At 37.2% G+C, this 27892-nt stretch overlaps 1 protein-coding gene across 1 annotated transcript; it reads left to right on the top strand.

Annotated features, from left to right (window-relative positions):
* Positions 1–27892, top strand: LOC144666717 (uncharacterized). The gene is made up of 22 exons (XM_078528098.1): positions 1–79; positions 1903–2258; positions 3064–3228; positions 3395–3505; positions 3782–3907; positions 4062–4158; positions 4626–4844; positions 5133–5509; positions 5768–5935; positions 6411–6521; positions 8077–8193; positions 8323–8413; positions 8629–9003; positions 9483–9605; positions 10414–10536; positions 12268–12390; positions 12983–13105; positions 16583–16705; positions 19163–19276; positions 21680–21808; positions 23260–23479; positions 27502–27892. The coding sequence occupies exons 1-22, from the start codon at positions 1–3 to the stop codon at positions 27890–27892; spliced, it is 3861 nt and encodes a 1286-aa protein (XP_078384224.1).

The following is a 27892-nucleotide window of genomic DNA, read 5'->3' as shown; positions in this document are numbered from 1 at the left end:
ATGTCGTCCGTTCAAGAGCACACGATGAACTTCATCCTGATGTTTTTGATAGTTTTCGTGGCTTCTTACGCCACTGAAGGTACGTAATATGCTTCGCATGTTTTTTTTAGATTTATTCTTACTTGGTGACAATTTTTGATGTCAATACAATTAGGAGTTTAGAAATTGGAGGGAGGGCATATAGCATAGAGAATTGCGTCTAACAATCATTTTTACATTCCTCTAACCTCTGCCCTGGTAGGCAGACAATAAAATAAATGGAGTTGTATCAGAAAACGAAATTGTGAGCGCAGTGAACGAACAAGTGTTCGAATACGTCTTAACGACTTAGAAAATCGTTAAAAAAAATTCTATGGATATTTTTAATTTTGTTGGTAATGACAACTTTCCATACAATACATGCAAAAGTGAAACAACAACCTAGAAACGAAAGTTATTGAAGTAGAAACGGTAGGTAAAAAATGTATCAAAATAAAAAATATATATAATTAATAAAAAAAAGGTCTAAAAATAAAATTACACCTAATTGCAGTAACGCTGTCAGAGAAAAAAGAAAATAGAAAAAAGGCAAACAGGAATTAATAGCGTAGTTTCATAACTGGTACCATTTACAGAAAACTCACGAGTTTTTATCCACTTTTTATACTATAACAATATAAATTGATTTATTCGTTTTTTGAGGCATTTTGAGGCCATTTGTACAAAATTACTTTCATGCTTGGCCTTATTAATTCCTATTTGACTTTTTTCTTTTTCCTTTTTTCTACGACAACCTTATTGCAATAGGTGTAAATGAAAAATCAACCCCATGTTTTCAGTCTCGTCCGCTAAAAATTCATTCATTGTTAGGAAAGGATTCATGTTTATCGTATCAAAAGTCCCTGCCTGAATCATTTTAGTTTTTTGAATGCGCAACACGTCATAAACTTGTTGATTGGGGCCGAGATGTTTAACACTCATCTCTCTTGTTGGGAGACTGAATACTCGTGAAAAAATTTGATAGTAGTGTAGATATAAACAGATGTGATGACCTTAATTAGTAACTTTTATCTCATGTTTTAGCCTATCGCTATCGTACTCAAAGCTCTGCTATGAAACATCATTTTCTAATTGTATATACGCTTAATTACAACAGGGTGTCATAGAAAAGCATACAAATAGCCTCAAAATACCAATAAATCGATTTTTAGGTAAATCAAAACTCGAGAAATTTATATAAATGCTACAAGTTATGAAACTACGATAATTAATTCATTTTTACCGTTTTTTCCTTTCTTTTCTTTAACAATGTCATTGTAATCAGGTGTATTCATATCGAGAACAAAATTCCCAGGAAACTACATTACACTTCCTTGCTTTTCTTAGTAATCTAAAGGAATTCTACCCCTTGTTGAATTTTTTTAATGAGCTATTTTTGCTTTCTAGACAGGAATAAAATCGGATAAATTTGTTTTAATAAAACACAAAACGCACGATTTGAATGCAATGACTGTAGGCAGAACGCTGTTCAATCATTTAATACTGGGGGAGATAATAATAGGCGCATAATGTTTTTCACTAGTACAATCGGGGGAGTAAGTGCCAGTAGCCGAAAAATTTCATCTTGTCAAAAACTAGCGCTCGTACCTCCGACCGAGTAAAATTTATTCGTTCGCATCTTTTTTTAATTTACCAAGATCCAAAGCAGTACGATTTTTTATTCGCTAGCAAAGTACCAATGAGATAGTTATTTCTATAGAATACTTTCCATATTTCGTAGTTAATGTTGTTGTGCGAGACATTGCAACTGGAATCATACCCTAAAGCTCTCAGAATTGTCTACCTATACAAATAAATCAAAGAAGGGATAATTTGGACATAAAAGTCCTTGCTTAACACTTTTTATGTTAATTTATTTCACAGTGGTTGGTTTAAAGGCTGGAAAAGACAACATAGCTACCACCACTCCAGGGCTGTTTGCTTGTAAGGAAATATCCTTCCAAACTCCATTCTACGGCAGGAAGCAAGTTAACGTTTTCGCCTCGGTGGGATATACTGCGAGGAGTCAAACGACTCGAAACGGAGCTGCAGTCTGGGTTGAAGATGTTACAACAACCGGGTTCACAGTTTGCATTCTCAAATTTGGTGACCGGTCGAATAGGACTGCACAGATTAACTGGATAGCCGTTCAGTCTGCAAAGCCCGGCTCTCAAATTGGTACAACCTCCTTAAGTTCATGGACAGGTGGAAGGAAATGCAGTTGGATCGATTTCGGACAGGTAAGATGTTCCATCTGACCTACTTATTATGCTTTTGTGTCCCACAGGGATGGTGAACTTTTGTTACACAAATCTGATTTCACAATCTGGTATCTAGATAAACAATGACTGGTTTTGGGGTAGACATTTAAGCTTGTACACAATGGGATTACTGGTTAGAGCTGTTGTTGTCAGAGATTTGCTACGCAAGAAATTAATGCCGTCATAAACAATGAAAACAATTTTAGCTCCTCTCAAAAAATTCGTTTAGTCAATACACGTGCAAAGAAATTGTAAAATTACTTGCTCGTGATGTCAACCTTCTTTTATCTGAATGATTTATTACCACCCGCTAGCAGAATGTCATGTCAAGTTAAACTTATTTCAATTTAGTATAACAAACGCAAAAAAAAATAATTGCCTTTCGTCTTCATGAGCCATAAGGTTCTCTGACCAATTTTAGTTTAGATTATTTGTCCCTGTTATCACATTTTAAATCCTTTTTTTATTCCTAGTCATATATTTGCTCTCGTCTCTTAACCTCTTCTCCCTTAGGTCTTGTCTTCCTTTCTACCATTTCCCCATTTTCGTACACCCATTCCCCTCCTTTCTCACCTTCTGCATTTCTTCTCCCACGGTGCTTTACTCTTCTTATCACATCAATTACTTCTCACTCGCTCGCTGATGCGGTTCACTTTATTTCTTCCCCTTCCCTTTCGGAGTCCTTCACACGTTTATCCTTCTTTCGTACTGTATAATTTTTTTCGAGAATCCAGCCTCCGTTGTTTTTTCCTGATTCTTTTTTTTTCTCTTTTTGTTGCTGTAGCGTTTCTCGATTCCACCTTCGATACTTGTCACAGCAAATCACCAAATTCTCAAAAGACCTCAAGATGCCATGGCCGTGTGGGTAGATGAGATTCATGAAGACAATTTCAAAGTTTGCCTCCGCGATGCCAGGATTTTTGCTGGACCGCATAAAAACATAAAGATAGTAAGAAAATTGTATTTATCTTTTGTATTGAATATACCTAATTAAAACACCTATATACCAAGTGGATAGAAAATAACAAATGAATGTAGCATCATAATAAATAATAGTCATTTTCAACTATAATGAGATTTTTTAAGTTGACAGTGTTTTATCATTTCTTCTGCAGAATTGGATGGCGTTTAATGATATGAAGGTCTCCAATTTTACCCTGACAGACAGTCTTGTGTTTACTAACATAAATTCACAATCTCATCAGCAAAATCACGATTTCTGTCAGGTAAGGATTGAAAGAACAAAAATATTTTCCTACAATATTTTTTTTTACTTTTTCAGTGTTTACTATTTAGGGAGAAAAGCTTTACTGACGTAGTTGGAAACCACATTTTCTCAGGTATCCTGTATCTGAGGATTTTAAAGAAATTATTAGGCCCAACGGACCCCTAAACCTTTCGAGGTGACAGGAAACGAATTGGTATATTTTGCATTTTTGCTCAAAAGATTGTCTCTTTCTCTTCAACAAAAGCTATTTTAAAATTGTGTTTGACCATTGCAGAAGATTAATTTCACACAGCCATTTTTTGCTCCTCCTGTTGTAACGGTGACGCCAAAGTACAGTGTCAGAAACAACGACTCTCCTCGTTCAGGGTCAAGTTGTAACACTGTCACTGCTTGGGTTGAGGTAAGAAATAATCAGGGTAAGAAGTTGATTTTTATGTATCAAAATTTCATCATGTCGCATATTTTTCTTAATATATTTCAACTGTTATCAAATTAACTCAAAGTTGTTGTAATAACATTAAAAGAGAGACGCATGTCTTTGTGTTTCTTCTCAGTACACATCTACAACAGATACAGAAGTCTGTGTGAAAACATACAATAGTGATGCCAACAATAAAGATATCACAGCTGTCGACTACCTGATCACAGGAGGTAGGCGAGAGATTCCCTACGCATGTAACTTGCATACATGCAGCAAAAAAGTCAAGATAGATTTGAGGGTGTTGTTCTCGTCCTCATCCTCATTACTGCACTGAAGAAATAGATTTTCTCGCACGTGGGAATCGATTGTTACAGGCAATAGTGGCTTCCTCATCATATTATCGAACGCTGGTTTAGACTACAACAAAGAAAACGCTTCAAAATGCAAACAGTGGACTTGCTCACCTGTCGCAGGAGTTTTTGTTTTAAATTTGCAATCGTTTCGATGTTATTTAAAACGCTGCGAATTGATGCACCGTTTTGCAGCTCGCGAACGCCCACAACTAGCTAAGGTGCCCTTCGGTTATATCACGAATATTTTTTTTATTATTATTTTAAAACGCCCTAGGATATATAGCAACCAACTCTTCCCACAAAAAAAATGTCAAGAAGATTCATTTTTGAATGTTTGTTTCTAGATTTAGATCCTTGCATCAATGTCAAATGTTATCATCAATGTGTGTGTAAAGCCTTCGGACCACATGATGCTCGCTGCGTTGCTGTGGACAGCTGCCCGTCCTACGAGGATCCAATTTGTTCATCCAATGGCACAACATACGACAATAAGTGTTGGTTTCAACGGGATATGTGTATTAATCAACTGAACTTTTCAGTGCAACACCCTGGTAGTTGTGAAGGTTACAAAATGCATATCTTATTTATTTATTTATTTATTTATTTATTTATTTTTATTTATTCACCATCTGTAACAATAGCTATTGCAAAGGCGATTAGTGATTGATATTATTAGGTCTTGCTAAAGGAGACGATGATGATGATGATGATGATGATGATGATGATGATGATGATGATGATGATGATAAAGACAATAATAAGGGTGACAATCTTGATGTTGATATTCAAAAGGAAGAAAATGAACTAATTATGGAAACAAATTTATTCTTACTTAATACTTTTGTTTTTAGGATTTCCTTTCCAGCGGGGACGCCGTCACATGCAACAAGTGCCTACACTTAATTATTATCACTGTGAAAATATTCGTTTCAAGTCTTATGTGTTCTATCCTGACAAACCAGTTGAAGTTCAGGTCACCGTCAATCATATTGATACCAGTGACAGGTCATATGTGCACGATGCAGCTGTTTCGTGGGTTGAAAATGTTAACTTTGATCAATTTACTGCGTGTGTGATGGCAACAGGCTATAACGAGCGACAGTCGCATAATTCCGTGGCTGTTGATTGGATGGCGTTTCAGGGAGCTCCGGTGGATGGTGTTGCTGGTGAAGTTCGAATACCGCGATGGTTGACTGGAACGACTTGTAAAGCTGTTCTTTTCCCATCGGTAAGGCATGTTTTACGAATTTAGTTATGTTTTTTTACAAAGAGCGTAAACATAACAAATCTTGAATTTATTACATATCTAGAGTGACGCTTACGCTAACTAAAGCAAAACACGTTTCTTGTACAAACACCAAAAACACTAATGAACAACGATGATGACGAAGAAAACAACAACCACAACAACATGCTAAAAAGCAGTGTAAACATTGCAACCTTAATTATTTCCTTCAGTCTGTATGTGCGTGTGTTTTCCATGCAGGGGAAGTTTTCATTGGTACCGTCAGTTTTTGTAACTGCTGTCCATTATCATGCCGGACTAAAGCGTGACGCAGCGAGCGTGTGGATTGAAGACGTCAAGCAATCTTCTTTTAAAGTTTGTTTGAGGGAACTGCAGAACTACGCAGGATTACATAAAGATGTTCACGTTGTAAGTGTAGCTTTCTTTATTTATCTAAATCTGCCTGAGGTCATGTAACTACATAGAGCCATTCAATACCAGTTTTCCAATTAACGTTGTCCGGTTGAAGCTAAAAACCAAGACCGATATGCCCTGGGTATTTAATAAAAGTACTTCGTTTGTAGATGTCTGAAGGAAAGAAACTTACAAATTTAGCCGAGTTTACCATGTGTATATCTCTGTAGTAATTAGCAAGTGCATTCGTTCTCTTTGTTTTTTCATATTACCTTTTGGTCTTGTCCTTAAGGTTTGAACTGGCAACGATATTTGACATACTTTTACCTTTTACCATAATTTAGAGTCCATTAGTTGCTCGAGTACCAACTAATATATGAACAAAACTCTTCTTGCGTTTAGAAAATTGTTTCTAGGTCATTAAATATAGCTCTTATCTGCATCTGAGTTTACTATTTTCTCTTTCTTTTTCTTTTTCTTTTTCTTGTAGAAATGGCTGGCGGTTTCGTCTGCACATAAGCCTATCTTCTCTGAACTAAATTCAGTATATTTTGCTAACTTACAGCCACCTACTGCAGAAAACAACTATGCCTATTGTAAGGTGTGTGCCCTTATTTGGAAGTAATACTCAGGTAGATCAAACACGAGAGACAGTACAGTGTTCCGTTTGGAAATTCAAATCCCGATAAAAAAGTCAAAAATACGATAACATTCAGAGGACTATATTAACAATTAAGGTTACAAAGCTGTTTAAATATTACTGAACGTTTACGATCTATTTGATTATCATTAAAGTAAAGATTGTTGACGATGATTAAATACCTTAAAAACATTTAGGAATATTTTTAAAAGCTTTTTAGCCTCAAAATATATTTTATCAGCGAAATGAACATGCGCAGCAGAGTATTTTCGATGAAATCCCATGTTTTTGGATTTCCGATTAATAAACACTATTACGACAATCAAAGCAAAAACTTTGAAGTAAATGGAGAAATAATATCACAATCATCTATGCTTATTAATATTGGGTGTTAAAATTTCCTCCACGGCTATGATTTCTTTTGATTTAAGTTGATAAATTATGAGTAACTTTGAGAAGCAAAAATAAAAGTAAATTGCATTTCTATTCACAGTTTCAATTTAATACCTGGGTTGTAATTGCACGATAATTAGCAATTATTGGATGAGGCTGAGTATGATATGAAGAATTATGCAGCCGGATCGAGGAGGGTGTTATCCGCCGAAGCCGAAGGCTGAGGCGGATAACATCCTCCGAGATCTGCATAATTCTTCATATCATACGAAAGCTGAATTCAATAATTGTTTTATTATTCATTCAAAATATTTCCAGAGTTCCAAATGCACAAAATGAATTCAATAGGGTTTTGACAGTAGGCGAAGAACACAAATACACAACAACGTTCGCTTTTAAATTTGATTTTAACTTCAAAAGCTCGGTTACCTTCATTAAATTTCTTGACCTTTATAATGTAGATATTTAGCACTTGCTTGGTGCCTATTGAAGCTAAATCTGATGACACAAAGCGATGTTTTCGAGTACAGGTTTCCATCGTTCTTACTTACTTTGACGTAGAATTTTCGTAAAACCACTCCAAGTCCCCCGCTGTGGCTGGATCTTGGATTTTTTCCTCCTGAAGATGCGCTTTCAAAATCGATTGACTGCCCTTCGTTGTTTTTTTCCGTGTTTTGACTTTCCTTGTCTTCTAATAACTTAAATATTTTACATCTTCGAAATGCTCAAATCTAGCGGCCATTTTCGCGCTTTCTACCTGCTCGGCAGCAAAGCCGTTCAGTTGCGTGAAGTCAGCATTCCTTGGGATCGAGGTTGCAATCGGATAATCATCCTTGGGAACGAGGTTGCGATCCAATAATTTTTTATATTGGACGATTGACGTCATTTTAATGACCTCAATCGTTCAATAATTGGAATTTCTTCCAAATTTGGTCGGCGCTAGCCGGTTAGCTGGAATTAGCCGGGGATCGAAAGCCAATCAGAAACAGAGAAATATTTTGAATGAATAATAATGTGATATGTATTACAATCAAATCATCCCTGGGCTAAAAAAGTTTCATCCGGTGATTAATAATGTCACAGATAAATAGGAACCTAAATGTTTTTTGTTGTTGTTGCTCAGGATATCCAATTTACCAAAACTTACAACAGCGCTCCGAGCGTGTTTGTTTCGGCGAACCATTCAACAAGTGGTAAAAATCAACAACCAGTACACAACGGAATAGCATCGTGGGTAGAGGTACGTTAAGCTTTGTATAAGCTGCTTACATCATATGGAAATGGTCACAAAGAAAGTACTTCACAAAAGTTATTTACTTGTTGTTACTTCTTCTGTTGCTTTTATCAAATATGGTTTATTCTTTTGCAGTACATCAATGGGACGAGCGCTCGAGTTTGTTTGAAGGAATTGTACGAAACAAAGTATGAACCTCTGTCTGTATCTTACACTGTCCTTTCAGGTACGTAAAATTATCATGATCGAACTGTATGTTTTTCTTGTGTGTTTGGATTTCAGTGATTGTCAGAAGTAAGATTCTAGGGGCATATTTATAAAAATGCTTAACGAGGTAATATTAACAAGAGGTTTTCTAGATGATATATTTACAATCAATCACGAATCGAAATAATTTTAAACAAACTCCCCTTCTTTTGGTTGGTTTCTATATGTATACAGACGTATGTGAGCCTGGCTGGAATTACTTTGGCGGTTACTGCTACTACTCGAGCCGCACATGCGCCTCTTGGCCAACCGCCGAGGCTAACTGCTCTTCAATGAACTCTGATATGGTGACAGTACACAACCAGGAGGAAAATTTATATATCCAGCACCTTCATGGCGGTGATAAATCCTGGCTTGGGTTAAATGATCGCAGTAAGGAGGGATCATTTGTGTGGGCAAACAAAGAAAACAGCAGTTTTAGGTTTTGGGCTCCCAAGCAACCTAATGATGAATACGATGAGGACTGCGTGCATACTCTCGGTGCGAAGCTTGGCTACACCTGGGATGTTGTGCCTTGCAATAGCTGCTTCAATTTTACTTGCTATTCAGGTGAGTGAAAGATACTTCTTGTGAATGCAGTGAAGAATTCTGTCACTTAAAAATATATGTCTGTGCAAACTACAACTATTTGACGAGGATACGCAGAACCTAAGTCTTAGTGGTTGATTAACTGATATATTAAAGGTTTCATTGATAATTTGATTTTTTGATGGAATGATTGATCAATAATAATTTCCTGTAGATATTTCAGTCAAAAGTGGTACATATTATCATCCAATAGACCAGTTCCGAATAACCATATGCCTCTGATTTGAAAACGAGTCTATTTCAGAAATCAATTAAAATGAGTTTGATTTGCATGAAAATGTACCTGTGAGAGAAATTTATTGTTCATATGAATGGGTTCGCATGTAGATTCATTTTAAAAGTGAAGCAAAGGGTAACCCGGAAATGGCCTTTATTTTGCCTTGAATATTGCTCTTATATCAATTAATAAATACACTGACAGACTTGATTAACTGTTCTAGACTTGGACGAGTGTAAAACTCGCACTGACAACTGTGACGTCAATGCTGATTGTGAGAATACCGTGGGCTCATACACATGTACGTGCAAGTCCGGTTATGAAGGAGATGGAAAAACTTGCAAAGGTAGGAACGAGAAGACAAAATAAAATCATATTTACGAAATGTATTGGTTCTTGATGGATTTCTGGCGAGCTTTACAGTCTATCCTCCAAAGGCTAAGTGAATCTTGGCGAATACTGCACTCCTCGAGACTGAGCCTAGGGCGAATAATTTTCAGATGTGAATACCAAGAACTACAAAATTGAGCAACAAATCGTTAAAAAAGTCATTTCGTGTTAGGTAGCCTTGTACATTCTCTTCAAATATTAGGAGTTTAAACATTAATCAGGAAAAACATTATGTTTATTGTCCGCTTAGGACACTACACTTTTCAAAAAGAATAATTGAAAATAATTGAACTAATTGAAATAAAGATGGTAAATTTTGAGCTCGGGGATAAATAATAAAGATGGGGAGCTGGCTATTTACTAGGTTAATATGTGACACGCGTCCTGTATACTGCTAGGATCAGTAATGTTGAATTCATCAAGTGTGTAGTGAATAAAAAAGGTAGTACATTTTGTGCTCGGTGATAAATAATACATGGCCCAGCTCACCACAAGTCTCTCGTAGCTCAGCTGGTTACAGCGCCCAACCGGTAACTGGGAGGCCATGGTTCAATTCCCGTCTAGGTCTCAGAAGGACTTCGCTCGTGCCATTGTTGAAAAATACATCTTTATGTATTGTGCTTCGTCGCTTCTCGACATTGCCCGATACGGAATATTTTTTCTCGCAACTAGTCGTCATTATAACACGGCATTGCCGTCTCAAAATCGCAATTTTTTTTATAGTATCAATGGGAGTTGCTAACCATTGGTTTTTATTGATACAGATTTAGACGAGTGTAAAACTGCCACAGAATATTGTGACGTCAATGCGCAATGTAACAATATCGTGGGCTCATACAGTTGTGCATGTAAGGCGGGGTTCAAAGGCGATGGGAAAAATTGCGAAGGTAAGAAAGATATGCTATAAAAGAAAAAAAATAAAAGAATACCCACAATTTAGGTAGTTAATTGAACTTTACATTCATATACCGCAACCATGAAACTTACCGTATTTATTCGAATAAACCCCGCAGCGTTTATTACATTTTTCGCGATTCCAGTGGGGCGTTTATTCGAGGGCGGCGTTTATACGAGGGCGGCGTTTATTTAAAATTCGATTTATTTCGTGCAAACAACAGCATGGTAACTGAACATTTGAACTTTGAAAACAGGAACATGTTGTAGTACTTGTCTAAAAAGTCATTTTCAATATCTTAAAACATTGTATACCACGCAATGAAAATAATTATTTTAGGCTTCCTCAAACTTGATAATTACTGCATTTGCTTTTTGAGTCTATAATACGAATAAACGCTGCATCATGATGCGGCGTTTATTAATATTTCTGCTCTAAAATGCGGTGTTAATTCGAGGGCGGCGTTTAATCGAATAAATACGGTAATACACATAAACTAAGTTTCGTACACAATACGTCATAACGCAGGACGGCATCTATTGGTTATAAGAATGAATGACATTATCTGCTATACGTAACCCTTTAAGTGTGTTATTTTTAGTGGTCTTACAAAGTTAAAACAAAAAAGGATATTTATTTCACGCAGGAAAAATAAATGTTTTTATGTAGCTTGCGACGCATTAGTTCCCAGCTATCGGTGAGGGATTACATCATTGCTCCTAACATGAAAGTGAGGTAACCTGGGTACTAGTTCGATCTTTGTTGAAGAATTGCCACAACATGGCGAACTTAGTCAATTTTTCCCTCCCTCCGCTCCCTGTCTTATATCTTACCGAACGTGAGGCGGGTTTTCCCCCACCTTTGCTGGGATATTTCCTTGTTTGTCTTTCTAATGTCATCTTTAACTGATTGTTTTTGAAATAAAACGGCCACACCTGTGGCCAAAATATCCCAAATGGGAATGTCTGTTTTTGTCCCAGCAAACACAGCTCAGCCTAAGCAGCACAAATACTTTACAAATAAGTATGTTTTCATTACCTTATTTACTCGAATAAGCGCCGCCCCCGAATAACCGCCGCCCTCGAATAAGCGCCGCATTTGGGACAAAAAAGTTAATAAGCGCCGCCCCCGAATAAGCGCCGCAATCCCAATGCGGCGCTTATTTGAAGAATATCGTTTAACTTAAAACGGCACTACAAAGCAACTCTAAAACAAGCTTGAACATTTCTTTGCATCAAAAGCGACGTTTTGCAGTTATGAGTGATTGTTTTATCTCTCTCCCATTAGTTTTTCTATTCAACACTCTTACAATACGTAGTTCTGTAGATGTTGTGAAGACCGCAAACTTTGCCACGACAGCTAGCGCCACTTCTGTCTCAGCAAGAGACAAATACTGACGATCAAGAGACGCTCTTTTCAATAATTGTAGCGTCCAAATTTTAAATAAGCGCCGCCCTCAAATAAGCGCCGCCCTCGAATAAGCGCCGCACTTGAGGCGCGAAAAATTAATAAGCGCCGCGGCGCTTATTCGAGTAAATACGGTAATTAAGAAGGAGCAAGATACATAAACATATTTTTTTGTAATAGCGATCAAAAAGGATGACAGTCCTTGAATATAACGGGAAATTAGGGAGGTGGGAGTTCCCTTGGCCCACACCCATACGAGGACTTTGTAGTTACATGCATCAATAAGACCGATGATGGCTTCGATTTATTGTTACAGACATGGAAGAGTGTGAAACTCACACTGATGAGTGTGACATCAATGCAGATTGTCAGAATACCGCAGGCTCATACATTTGTACGTGTAAAGCTGGGTACAAAGGAGATGGAAAAAATTGCTATGGTGAGAAAGAGACTACTTTCCAGGATCAAAATTTTCCTTAAGCAGTTTGCATTTAACTATTACTCAATTCGTTGAGCTAAACATAAACATGAAATTTTCAGTTTGCATATGACGTACAATACAATACAATGCAATAAAATCAAATGCAATTCAATCCAATACGAAAGAAAAAATTAATAAAATGTAAAAAAATGAGTTTATATGTATTTTTGTAGGCTGCAGGTGGGCAGGTATGTTCCTGGAAGATTTTTCTGGAAGACATGAGTGCTTTTCATAGTAGTTGTGAACCCCTCGCACCCCCCTCCCCCCCCCCCCCCAAAAAAAAAAAAAAAAGAAAAAAAGAAATAAGCGCTAGATGAAAACTATTGGGCTATTTTTAAACGAGCGAGTAAAATTTAAATTTGGTATTTTTGTTGTAAGGCAACATTAAACATGTACACACGATATTCGCAAAGATGATGTTTCACAGTTTTAATCGATTCGTTGATATCACAATACAACTGCAAAGAACCAAAAAAACGGGCCGACAAACAGGCAGATAAATCGATGAAACATTAATACTAACCACTGTTGTCATTTCTTTATGTTAAAGACGTGGACGAGTGTAAGACCAATCAGGACACCTGTGACGTCAATGCAGATTGTAAGAACACAGTGGGCTCATACACTTGTACGTGTAAAGAAGGTTACACAGGAGATGGAAAGTCTTGCAGAGGTAAGGAAGACTAAATATATAAAATACAAACGCCATGATTCTGAAAAGATCGGAGCAAGACAAGAACCAATAACGATTCTCTTCTATTAGATAGCAAATAGAGTAATTACATTTTAGAATTTTGTTTTAAATCGCTGAGAGCCGTTTTTGCTGTCATAGATTTGGACGAGTGTAAAGACCACACCGACAACTGTGAGGCAAATGCAGTTTGTAGCAATACCGTGGGCTCATACTTCTGTATGTGTAAACTTGGGTACGAAGACGATGGAGAAAATTGCAAAGGTAGGAAAGAGAAGGAAAGGGTTTTGAATGATAGTGATAACGCCATTTATATAGCCATTTTTATCATATGTATACACCTAATTAAAGAAATGTTGACCCTGTGAAAAGCATAAGGCCTGAACGAAAAAACCAAATGGCATTCTAGCTGATCCCGTTAATGATTAACCGCGATGTTTTCTTCTTTCGGAGCCTAAAGAGTGTGATTTAACACCTGTCGTATCGCACAGACGGGAATTATTTTTTTTCGATTTCTAAGCAAACATTTGGGTCGCATCGTTCATGGTTTATGTTTCTCACGGGTCAACGTTTCTCCTATCGGGTATTTGTTCAAATGCGCTGTACGCATGCTGTAATTTACTACTTACGAAGACATTACAATTTATGTCTTGTGAGGATTGTATGTACGGGAGGCGCGGTGGCCTAATGGTTAGTGTGCCGGACGGATCGAGCGGTCCGAATTCTTGCCCTGGCCGGGGTCACTGTGTTGTGTTCTTGGGCAAGACACTTTACTCCCATAGTGCCTCTCCCTACCCAGGTGTATAAATGGAGTACCCTGCGATGGACTAGCATCCCATTTAGGGGAAGTAGAAATATTCCTAGTCACTTAATGCTACCGAAACCGGATGGCTCGAGGCTTTCCCTTTAAGTATTGTATGTAGTATATTTTAAAGCCGATGCTTTAACCGTGTTAAAAAATATTACGTACCTACAATACCACAAAAACTTCTTGCAAATAACTTGTGGGTTCTTTTACGTCCCCTGTTATCAGACGGAGGATATAGTAGACGGAAACTAAGGACTATCGTCTTATTCAGAGTAGACTAGAATGTCTAACCATTTTAAGATGTAATCGCAACGGCAGCACATTCTCCTTAGTTATTTTAAGACCCTGAATGTTGGTCCAGTCTGGGTTTCAACATCCATTCAGCAAAACCGGCCATGTTTATATTGCCTGGATGTCAAAGGTGGCGTGACGTAGTAGCCAAGCCTTCACATGCCATAATAATCTCTCGCCGAGTGATTATAGCCACATAAGCCGAGTTTCTCGACCAATCAGGAGGCCCCAATTGTTACAATCACCTCTGAAATATACTAAGATAAAAGAAAAAACTCTTTAATATATTTTTTATCGTTGCAGACATAGATGAGTGTGATTTCGGGGGCGATCAGCTTCTCTGTCACTATAAAGCAGAGTGCAAGAATACCGAGGGCTCATACTCCTGCACGTGCAAGACTGGGTACGCAGGAGATGGAAAAAGTTGCAAAGGTAGGGAAAGATGGCACGTAGGAGAACGTATAAATATTTAAAACCTTTTTTTAGTTAGCGCAGCTTCCACGCGAAGCATCCAGAAGTAAGCAAAATTGGTAATCCATCAAGCCGAGAAATTTGGGGGTTGCCTACGCCCGTACGCACGGATAGGGCCTGGATACAAGGTGGTTCGCACGTTGCCAAACGAAAGTAAGGAAATTACAATCAGCAAATAAAGATCACAGGGCAAGACAAAATATAGACAATGGGTAAAATTTCTCGCAAGACACAACACCGGAAAACTATCAGATGTTTATTATCCAACTGCTCTATTTTGTTTGTCTTTTTTCATGTGTGAGTGCATCGAAATCTCGATGAGCTTTTATACAAAAAAGTGACTCTCGTTCGATCGCTACACGGTTAAAATTTAATTTTATTGGTCCTTGGTCGCATTTCTGTGACCGTAAAACGAGCAATTGACCTTACTCCAGCGCAAATAGTGGACGCAAATGCATTGCAGAACTAACCTGTGCATATATCAACCCACATAACGCATTGCCCATGTGTTTTGGGGAGAAAGAAGCAAAGTGTAAAATGAAATGGTTAAATGAACAATGGACAGGCAAACGAACGTATGCGCGTGTGGACAAATGGCAGATAGATTTATTAAATGAATATTACTATCAATAAAAACATTCATTCCTGTTTTGATCGTCGCAGATGTGAACGAGTGTGAAGTCAACCCGGACAATTGTGCCGTCAATGCAGATTGTACGAATACCGCAGGCTCATACAAATGTACGTGTAAAGCTGGGTACGAAGGAGACGGGAAAAACTGCAAAGGTAGGAAAGAGAAACAATAAATAATGTTTAAAAAAATGGATTTTACATTGTGAGCCGGAAAACATCAGTATCGTTCTTATTTTCGTAATCACAATAGACAAATGACGTTGTGAACTACTTCAAACCGTGCAGTGAACAACATTTTCCATTTTTGGGTTTTTACATTGCTGTCTCTATTGATTTTGTGATCTTAAATTTGGAAACACAATTTTTAATCGATGGCGTTGTTTCTGGTGATAGCTTCTTGTCGATGAAGTATTGTTAAAAAGCTTTTAGATTGATAGTTGTCTCAAATACAAGCATAGAAACTTCTTCATCTCAGCAAAGAAAATAGCTTATTCCCCTATTTTCAACAGTCGAAAAACAAACAAGGCATAGAAGGCTAAGAATAATCCAAAACATGTTTCTAAAAAGAGAATCGCCATAACCTCATAATACTGTGGTTAAATGAACACAGCACTTACAGCGCAACCTTTCTTACTACAATACATATAGATTACTTCATAGAAAGTGCGCCGTACGGATTTATATTCACGAGTTGCAAAATTTTGGGAAACGAACGAGTGAGCGTAGCGAACGAGTGAGTTTTCCAAAGTTTTGCAACGAGTGAATAAAAATCCGTACAAAGCACTTTCTATGCTGTAATTTGTTTATTATATATATAACGAGAATTCAACCATTGAGCACTTTACGCCGATTTTTCCAGTTTATAACCTTTAGCATACAACAGTTAAACGGCGCGAGAAAACAAAGCTGCAAATGCACATAGCTTTACAAGTGACTCTCGTTCGATCGCTACACGGTTAAAATTTAATTTTATTGGTCCTTGGTCGCATTTCTGTGACCGTAAAACGAGCAATTGACCTTACTCCAGCGCAAATAGTGGACGCAAATGCATTGCAGAACTAACCTGTGCATATATCAACCCACATAACGCATTGCCCATGTGTTTTGGGGAGAAAGAAGCAAAGTGTAAAATGAATTGGTTAAATGAACAATGGACAGGCAAACGAACGTATGCGCGTGTGGACAAATGGCAGATAGATTTATTAAATGAATATTACTATCAATAAAAACATTCATTCCTGTATTGTTCGTCACAGACGTGGACGAGTGTGAAGTCAACCCGGACAATTGTGCCGTCAATGCAGATTGTACGAATACCGCAGGCTCATACAAATGTACGTGTAAAGCTGGGTACGAAGGAGACGGGAAAAACTGCAAAGGTAGGAAAGAGAAACAATAAATAATGTTTTAAAAAAATGGATTTTACATTGTGAGCCGGAAAACATCAGTATCGTTCTTATTTTCGTCATCACAATAGACAAATGACGTTGTGAACTACTTCAAACCGTGCAGTGAACAACATTTTCCATTTTTGGGTTTTTACATTGCTGTCTCTATTGATTTTGTGATCTTAAATTTGGAAACACAATTTTTAATCGATGGCGTTGTTTCTGGTGATAGCTTCTTGTCGATGAAGTATTGTTAAAAAGCTTTTAGATTGATAGTTGTCTCAAATACAAGCATAGAAACTTCTTCATCTCAGCAAAGAAAATAGCTTATTCCCCTATTTTCAACAGTCGAAAAACAAACAAGGCATAGAAGGCTAAGAATAATCCAAAACATGTTTCTAAAAAGAGAATCGCCATCACCTCATAATACTGTGGTTAAATGAACACAGCACTTACAGCGCAACCTTTCTTACTACAATACAATACAATACGCATATATTTTCTACGCATATATTTTTTTATTTGCTAAATAAGTAATTGTGAAAAACGGATAGAGGTGATATTCAAATGATTTCTTTTTACAGAGGTTAACCCTTGTGATGGCGGCCCTTGTCTAAACGGAGCATCGTGCATACCTGATTCATCCAACGCATATTATTGCATCTGTCTACAACATTATACGGGAACAAACTGTGAAGGCAAGTATCAATAATTTTACAAGTACACGCAAATGTATGATTGGTTGATAAACTGTTTGATTAATTGACTGATCGATTAAATGATTGATTGACTGATTGATTGATTGATTAATTGATTAACTGATTGATTGATTGATTGATTGATTGATGATTGATTGATTGATTGGTTGATTGATTGATTGATTGATTGATTGATTGATTGATTGATTGATTGATTGATTGATTGATTGATTGATTGATTGATTGATTGATTGATTGATTGATTGATTGATTGATTGATTGATTGATTGATTGATTGATTGATTGATTGATTGATTGATTGATTGATTGATTGATTGATTGATTGATTGATTGATTGATTGATTGATTGATTGATTGATTGGTTGATTGATTGATTGACTTAAGGTTTACTATTTTTTCATGATCTGCTAAATTGACAAAGCGAGGATCAGTTTGTGACACGATGGAATAAAGCTCCTCTCTAACATCATCATACCCTTTGCAATACTTTAAAAAAAATGTTGTTCGTCCTCTTTGCGGTTCAAGACGTCTGGAAACAGATAAATAAACTTAGCAAAAACCTCTCATCTCTTCAGAAGACTGGATACGGCATTTTCAGAAGTTACTATAACTATGGTAACCATGAATCCCGCGCAAATAATTACCCAACCAATGATGAAAAATCTCGCGAAGATAATAATCTCACGAATAACATGGAAGAATCAGAAGTTTTTTCAGCTGATGACATTTCAGGGATACCTATCACATCGAAGGAAATCCATGAACATATTACCACTTAAAATAATTAAAAGCAAGCGACGTGGATTCTATCTGAAAAGAAATGATTAAACACTCCGCCTCCCCCCTCCCCCTCCCCTTTACGCCTGTTACGCAGGCTACAAAAAGAAGGGCGATAAACGCTCACCAGCCAACTACAGGGTATTTACTCTAATAAGTTGTCTAGGAAAGTTCTTCACATCACTTTTATAATCAAGATTGAAAAAAAAGATATCGAAGCTCATAACATTCATAACCCAGAACAATTTAGATGTAGACCATATGCGAAAACAGCAGATAGTCTTTTCATTTTGCAACCATTTTATTCATAAGTACACCAAACAACATAAGCAGCTTAATGTTGGTTTTATTGACTATGAGAAAGCTTTTGATAGCGAATGGCAGTCTGCGTTAATTTATAAGTTGCAACGATACGGTATCAAAGCCAAATTTGTTTTTAATAGGTTATAGTGGAAACCGCTAGAGGCGGTACCGTAAATGATCTAATAAACGCCTCCCCTGACGTGTACAGTTTGTATTAGACGCCCCTAATGTCTCATAGACGCCTCCTTAGAATCGTCTAGAAAGCCAAGGAAACGCCCCATAAAGTAAAATCACGCAATTTATTTACTTTTTGCTTGACTCGGATATCGAAGAGGTCAACGGTGCCCACATGGTTGACTCCTTTGACGGTGAAGACATCGATGTCGAACTATGAACGAGGTCTCTAGGTTTTGCATTAGCGCAGATTAGTTAAGTCTCCCATTCGCACTCTGTTTTATATCTTATGCCGCGAGAAAACTACGCATCCTTTTTATTTTGTTGTCGTCGTTACAGTAAAATTGTAATAAACGCCTCTGTCTAATAAACGCTTCATATCTATTTAACGTCCCCCCAGGACCCCTAAAAATAAATAGACGCCCTGGGCGTTTATTGCATCATTTAAGGTATTTAAATGATTTATATTTTACAGAGGCTAACCCTTGTGGCAGCGGCCCTTGCCAAAACGGAGCAACGTGCAAACGTGAATCGTCAATTGCATATCGGTGCGTCTGTCCTCAACATTATACGGGAAGACACTGTGAATGTAAGTGTAAATGATTTTTTACAAATACACGCAAATGTATGATTGGTTAATTAATGATTGGTTGATTCATTGATTGTTTAATATTTTTGTTGACTGATTGACTGACTGATTGACTGATTAATAGACTTTAACTCAATTAATATGGCTGATTGATTTATTAATTGATGGATGTATTAATTCATTGATTGCTTGATTTATTAATTGATGGGTACAATGATTGATTAATTTTTATGATTGATTGATTGATTGATTGATTGATTGATTGATTGATTGATTGATTGATTGATTGATTGATTGATTGATTGATTGATTGATTGATTGATTGATTGATTGATTGATTGATTGATTGATTGATTGATTGATTGATTGATTGATTGATTGATTGATTGATTGATTGATTGATTGATTGACTTACTGGCTGACTGACTGACTAACAGTACCTGTTACAGTTACAGTTACAGTAACAGTATATCTTTATTGTGCCTTACACTCCAAAGGAGGGTATTGGTGAAGGTACATTAAACGTTATATTGCAACTACAATGAAAACTTATACGATTAAAATTTCTATTTTTTTAACATGAGATAAATATATTTAGCTATGATTCTGGAGGCAACATTATTATTTAATTTTAAAAGATTCATTATTATTTAATGATCAGCTAAATTAACAAAGCGAGGATCTGTTTGTGACACGATGGAATGAAGCTCCTTTCTAACATCATCATACTTTGGCAATGCATTAAAAAAATGTCGTTCGTCCTCTATGTGGTTTTCCTTACATACCAAACACTTTCGTTCTTCAACTGGTATGGATGCCCCTGCGTTTTCATATTTTCCAGTTTGTATGCGTAGGGTATGTACTCATAATCGTAGTTTAGTAATAGTTATTCGATGCGCTGGATTTAACTGTAATGCGATATTCTTCTAACTGATAGTCCTTTTCTACTTGTTTGTGTGTGAATTTTTTCTCTAGAGCTGACTTCCAAATTCCAATTCGACCTGGACAGAGGACCCGCATGAAAACCAGCTAGCGCTGATGTGGCTTCCTCTCTAAATATAGTAATTTAAATTTAGACTGAAATTCAATTTCGGACCTTCAACCAATTAGCCTATGTTTAGTTTTAGAACGAGTATTCGTTAAATGTTGTTGAGCTGACACGTCATCTGGCCGGAGTAAATTCCTGATACTTCTTCACTATTAAATGAACTAAAAAATTTACTTTGTTTATTGGCGTAAAGAAATGCTTCATTTATATAGGATTGGTTATTCTATGTTCTAATCTTTGCCAATAGCAAAAAGAGACTTCCTTTATGTCTATTGCTTAACGGTATCGACCTAGGCCTAGTCCCGCTCTACATGCTATGTTTTCTGCATACCATGGTACATTTAATGTTTGTTTGCAAAACTGGATGTGAACTTGCTCTATTGTAGTACCTTCATCGAAATGTGTTTATGATAAAAGTTCGGATCCCCATATTTCACAACCATATTAAAGTATGGGTTTAACAAGGGCATCAAAAATTTATCCCGTATCACAATTGTTGATAAATCAATATAACTTTGGTAGCCTTTATGCTGATTATATTTCTCTTGCATAGGTGTAACGACCAGAACATGTCATTTCTATGCCTAGTTGGATGGTTGATTGATTGCTTGGCTGACTGACTTATTGATAAATTGATAAATTGATGAATCGATCGATCGATCGATCGATTGATTGATTGATTGATCAGTATACTAACTAATTGATCGATTGATTAATCAATTGATTGATTAATCAATTGATTGATTAATTTTTGACTATCCGTCTGAGTGACTGACAAATTGTCTTGTTTGCTTTTTAATTTATTGATTATTAGAATAATTGATTGGTCAGTCAACAAACTGCCATTCTTTAAGAACTAAATGTTTTAGTGATATCAATGACAATTTAGCCTTAATATAGGACAAAACAGAGAGCGCGCGCAAAACCCAGCACTTTTTTTATTGGACACCTTGTCATTGGAAACTTTGCTATCGGACACTGTTAACTGACACTTTAACTGCGCGCGTATAAATTTGGCGAACAATAGAGCATGCGCAGAACTAATATTTAGAAAAAATAGACAGACGGGTGTATGGACGAAAGAACAAGTTGGCGGGCTGATTGATTAATGGACGGATTGACGGTCAGAAAAACGACCATACGCTACACGGGACAAGACCCATGGATTAATGGGCGGAATTTGGACAAACAGACAGTAAGGCGGACACATCGACAGGAGAACTTAGTAATTGATGTGCCTTGCATACAATGTTGCGGTTCAAGTTGAAAACATATTAGTGATATTATTGATCAGTTTTTAGGCGTTCATTTTATAAGTCCATCAAAAGACTCATTGCAGTATTTTGTTTTTACAGTAACAGACGAGTGTCTCCATGAATTGGATAACTGTGACGTCAATGCTGTTTGTAAGAATACCTACAGCTCATACACCTGTACCTGTAAAGCTGGTTACACGGGAGATGGCACCAGATGCCAAAAAATAGGTAAGAAAAAGGTTAAAAACAAGTTGAAAGTAATAATGAACTCGCCGTTCCGAGGTTACGCAGGAGATTAGGTCTAGTTAGGTACCGAATACCTTGATGGGGCTGTTTTGGGGGACGCCATTTGCTTGAATTCTTCGCTGCCTAGTTGTGCTTTGGTAGATGTAAAATGGGTAGGCATGAATAGATTGTGCTAGTAAATTCAGGAAAATTTGCTTCACAATATAACCAAAAGTTGCTCTAAAGTTGCTCAAATATCAAAAAGTTGCCACCAAAATTTAGAAAAGTTGCTTGCTCTAGAGTCGTTTTGTTTTAGATAAATACTCAAAACGTGTTTGTTTGTTTGTTGCCATTTAATTAAACATTTTCATAAAATATTCTTACAATCATTAAAACAGGCCAAAAAGCCATTGTTATATGAGAAATATAAATACTTTGTTGTAATCAATATACTCTTTAAACTCAACATAACTTCAATAATAGATAAAAATAAATAAAAAATTAAAAATTAAAAATTAAAAAAAAGATAAAAATCCTTTGAAATGAAACGACCTTTTATGGTTTGGATCGGTTTTATATCAATTTGTTGCTCAAAAGTTGCCTAGGAAGGCAAAAGTTGCCCTAGGTTGCTGGTACCACAAAAAGTTGCTCAAAAGTTGCCGAGCACAATCTATTAATGCCTAAAAATGGGTAAATTTAGCTGTAGTGTGCCAGGATGCATAAATAACTGGAGGAACTCGTCAGGAAAAAAAAATTCACACTTTGCCGAGTGATGCTAAAGTCAGGCGTTTGTATGAAAAAACTCATACGGAACTAGAATTTGAAGGTAAATGCACAACACACGAGGATTTGTGGAGATCACTTTCCTGCTGGAGAAACTGAATGTGAAGAACTCAACTTCCTTCGATATTTCCTTGGACTGCGACACCTTAAAAGCGACGAGTTATCGAGAAGCATGAAGTAGCTTCTACGACCCTCTATAGAAGAAAATGAAGCAGAAAGGGTTAGAAGATGAAGCTTTCGACGGCAGTTTGAAGTGAGTTGACCTCAGTTACAAATGTCACAATAGTTTACATTGCAAGACTCGTAATCTAACCTTTTGATCAAATCCTTCCGATTTCTGGACAATTTTGAACCTCTGCAGGACAGCCATTGTTTCAATATAGCCACAGTACAGAATTCTGCTGGTTTAGGCAACTCAGCAACTGGAATATCGCTTTCCTGAACTTTTGTGTTTTCGTCCGCCATTTTTGAAACTGCGGCCCCCAAAATAGCCCCATGACAATTTGCGACACCTAACTGGACCCAATCTCCCGCGCAACCTCCAAACGGCCATTCTATTTATTTTAATTAATAAAGAACTCTAACTCTATCTACTCATAAAATAAATTAAAGCTTCTGTAATTCGAGTCATTCGCAAAAAAATGAATTTGGATTACGTTTATCTTTTACAGCTTCTTTTGATGTAGTGTTATCCACTGGCAGCAAAAGCGATTATATAAGGCATGATGGTCTCCAAATATCCAGCGCATTTACAATATGCTTTGGTTTGAGAACAAGCGACAACACAGCAACCTATAGAACGGTGTTAAGTTACAGCACCGCAGCATCTGACAACGAAATTATCATAATGAGGATGAAGAACATGCGCCTATATATCAACGGTGCTTATGCGTAAGAGGAATCATTCTGTGTGTTTTCGTGATAACAATGACTTTCGAAATGCTCTATTGATTTGATAAGAAGTTAGTCCTACATAGAAAGATGCGAAATACAGTCGAAGCTCTCTTAACGGACACTCTCGTAAGCGGACAGCTGTACTTACGGCCGCCTTGTTTGAAACCCCGTTTCAACTCCCATGCAAACTCTGTATTTTAACATTCTCGTAAGCGGACATTCCCGTAGGCGGCTGCGCACACTTTCAGAGATTACTACTTATACTTTTTCTTTGTTTTTAAGCTCCCGTAAGCGGACACCCCAAAGAAAATTTTATTGACAACCTCTATATCTTGTTTTTATCAATTAACTTCACATCGCCTTTCGTCACAATGATTTGACAGTAATTACAGATCCATATATCAGTGTTTGTTTTGTCGTCATCTACGTGCGATTCCTTTTCAAAACACCACTTACATGCATACTAGAATTATGTTAGCTGGACAAGCTCCCGTAAACGGCCATTTATTCCCGATACCTCTAGTGGCCGCTTACCAGAACCATTCTCGTAAGCGCCCAGCCCCAGTTGCGGACACTTTTTTCGCGTCCCGAGGGTGTCCGCCTACGAGAGCTTCGACTGTACTATAGATTCCCTGTCCATTCAAAGCAATGCTAAAGGTCAGCTTCGAGCCAAAGTGGCGCATACTGCCGGAGCTTATCCCGGTTTCCTTAGCATTAAGCAGCTAGGAGTATTTCTACTCCCCCCTGGATGGGATGCTAGTCCATCGCAGGGAACCCCCCAGCATTATTTCGCCGGTACCCATTTATACACCTAGGTGGAGAGAGGCACTATGAGAGTAAAGTGTTTTGCCCAAGAACACAACACAGTGACCCCGGCCAGGGATCGAACCCGGAACGCCCGCTCCGGAGTCCGGCGCGCGAACCATTAGGCCACTGCGCCTCCAGAAAAAAAGGGATGCTAAAGGGATGAGAAACCCGATGTCTTAAAATCATTAAAGGGACTATGTCACGAGGATTTCGCAGACTTTTGGTCTAAACTGTTCTGCAATAAGTGGTAGGCAACTTTACGCATGAAAAACATTAAACATTGAATTTATTGAATATATTACCTTCATTTGGGGATATAAATCAAACTTTGGCTATAAATATCGATTTTTCTTTGAAGGAGCGCGGAAACAACTTGAAGACGTTGGCTATCATTTTTAAATAATCTTTTTCACGATTTGACTGGCAGATGTATTATTGCCATTGTAACTCCACATCATCACACTAGCCTCGGGTCTATGCCGCGGCTTCATGTGGACTATTTTGACAAAAGTAGCAACGTGCATCATATTATGTTTCCCTGTACGTTTTACTTCCTTGTCATTGGCAAGGAGCCTACCACGTGATATGTAGATAGCTACCTACAAATAATGGTCTGCTCATGCGAATAATCGTCTGACGGTGATTTTGCTGCAAATATTGTTCTGCTTATGCGTAGTTGTGTCCACATCCGAGAAAAGAAGCGGCTTGTTTTCCATGAGTGAGCGGTTAAATTTATCTACTAGACCAGAGGGATCAAAAAATACGAAACAAGGAAAGAGCGGAAATACCAAAAAAGGCAACGGAAATTTCGCTTATAATATTTTTAATATCTAAGAGAAAGAAGTCAAGATTAGAGCTCAAATTTTCGCGGACAAAGTTGTGCTCACCACTAAACCTCGCTAAACCTCGTCCAATCAAATAATGAATAATTTTTTTTCAGCGCTTTAGCTGGGAAGATGAACCAATTCCTGCAATCTCATTGGTTCCGAGAATACGAGGAGTTCAACGATCTTGGCCGCTGTTGACGGTAGAAGACCTAAATGTAATAAACTCCTAAATGTAATAACATTTGACCTTAAATGTAATAAACACCTAACAGTAAGTGTGACAACATTGAGGCTTAAATATAAAACGTTATACTAGCGTCATCAATAAAGTAATCAGCACGTCTTTACCCTTTACCCTATTCAGACCGGGCATTTTTGCTTTTATGGACCTTCTCTGACCGGGGGGAGGGGGTATTTTTAAAAGCAATCACAATGAAACATTTAGAATTATAGTTTGTCCAAACATCTTTCTCTTGGTTTATGTCACGTGGGTTAATGACGTAACATCACGTGACAATTACATCATGATGTCAAAACAGCCGCCATTTTGTATCCGCCATCATGGGTTTCAAAATTTTTCCAAAATGCCAGAAAACCACCCAAAATTACTGCAAAGTACACAAAATGAATAGAACTGTGCTTTTAAAACCGTAAAAAGGTAAAAATTAATTGCATTTAAGTTAATTTTCATTAATATGAACACGAAAATTACAAATTTGGGAAAACAAGCTAAATACGGTTTAACATAGAAATGACTTCGTAACACAAAGTGGTTTGTTGAGCTATCTGTCACACCATCGGACAAGTTGCTATATTCATCATGAATCAAACGTAACTAATGAAAAACATCAATCAAGTGACTTTACATTGAGGGTCTCGATGGGGTGGTGGCCTTTACGGTTAACGATTAAAATGAAGGCTTTTTTCAGGTAACGGTTAATTTTATTTCCATTAGGGTTAACAGAAGTTAAAAATGAATTTTCATTGTATTTAAAAGTTGAAAATTAATTTTCGTTATTGAAAAACATAGTTTAGGTCTCAGAGGGTCTGAAAAGGGTTCAGTTTTTTAAGTGTTTTTGTGTATTTGGCGTTCGTTTACGCTAACCATAAAGCATTAAGCATTAAAATTGAGTATAAAACATTCAACATAAAAATGTTATTTACACATAATTTTTTGTGTTTGGTGTTGAATTGGCCAATTTTTTAATGTTTACTGTTTCCGGAGAATACCCATAGTGAAACATCTATAGTCTTAAAGATTTTAGCATTGAAAATACTTATCTGCACTTTAAAATAGATAAAAAAAATCACTCAGGAACATTCAGCCCGTGCTATGTGTTCTCGTCGGAAATCTTCGTTATTCTTGGGACATCTTAGTCAAACGGAATAAAACGGTGCAGAAACCCTTAAAGGTAAAATTAATTGCATTCAAAATAATCTTCATTAATAGGAACACAAAAACTACAAATTTGGGGTAACATATCTGTCAAAATGCCGTTGCCGTGGTAACGTCAAGTTCCTCGACACAGCAGCCTATCCTACGAAATTATTCCCAGATAAATTTAAGATAAACTCGCAAAGTTTGTCAGCGTTTAATTGAATCTTGAAAAAAGTTCAAAGTCAGCACGTGCACTGCCCCCCCCCCCCCGGTCTGGATAGAGTTTATGAGGTGATGGTTACCTCATTGATGACGTTATTATAACGTTTTAAGTCTGGATGTTGTCAAACTTAGGAGTTTATTACATTTAAGGTCAAATGTTATTACATTTAGGACATTTAGCAGTATATTACATTTAGGGTCAGTTATTACATTTAGGTCTTCTACGCCTGTAAGACGGTACGACCGAATGAAGTTTCGCACGACAACAGATTTGCAGCGAAACAAGTGATAATAATGAAAGTTTTGTTCTTCAAAATATTGTCACTGCGATCAGTCGCAGCGACAAAATTCTGTCGTAGCAACAAAGTTTGTCGCAAAAATGCTGCATGTCACAAGCGCAAACATGTTGCCGCAACTTGCCCCGGCGACATGTTGCATCGACTTGTCGCCTGGTGTTTCCCGACCTTTATTGTGTGTGTACTTTGATGAATTTTTGGATGACTCAAACTGAATAGGCCATTTTACAGTTGTCTGCTTAGTGACCTGGCCTTTGAACGGAAGTGAGGCTGAAGGTGACCTTGTTTTGATACAGACATCACTGCTTTTGTTGTGTTAATTATGTTGTTCTGATGATAACTAGTTTGCATTTACATAATAAAGCAGAAAGGTTTGTATCAATGCAAGGTAACCTCCAGCCTCACTACCATTCAAAGGCCTGGTCACTTGGCAGGCAACTGTAAAATGGACTATTCTTATTTACTGCCGCGATTTTTTTTTTTTTCTAGAGTGACGTCAGTCACCGTTAATGATGGTTTGTGGCACCACATATGTATTTATTGGTCTACCAAATATGGCGTGTGGGGAATTTACAAAGATGGCGTTCTGGAAGGCTCTGGAGCCGGCTTAAAACATAATTACAATCTGAAAAGCGATGGAGTCCTGATTATCGGGCAAGAGCAAGATTCCCTTGGCGGTCGTTTTGACGCGAAGCAGAGCTTTATTGGAGAGCTCACTGACCTGAACATTTGGGACAAAGTGCTCGATTCAGAGGAGATGCAATTGTTCTCCAACTCATGTCATGAGGGAGAGGGTAGTGTTAAAAAATGGTCTGATTTTAAAACTGGAATTATAGGCGATGTGAAAATAGTTTCCCCATCGAATTGCGGGGAAAGCTAA

The sequence above is a fragment of the Oculina patagonica genome, chromosome 9 (genome assembly GCF_052425735.1).
Source record: "Oculina patagonica isolate OP01 chromosome 9, crgOcupat, whole genome shotgun sequence".
NCBI classification, from domain to species: Eukaryota; Metazoa; Cnidaria; class Anthozoa; order Scleractinia; family Oculinidae; genus Oculina; species Oculina patagonica.
Note: the sequence above shows the minus strand (reverse complement) of the source record. Positions and strands in the feature narration are given on the sequence as shown.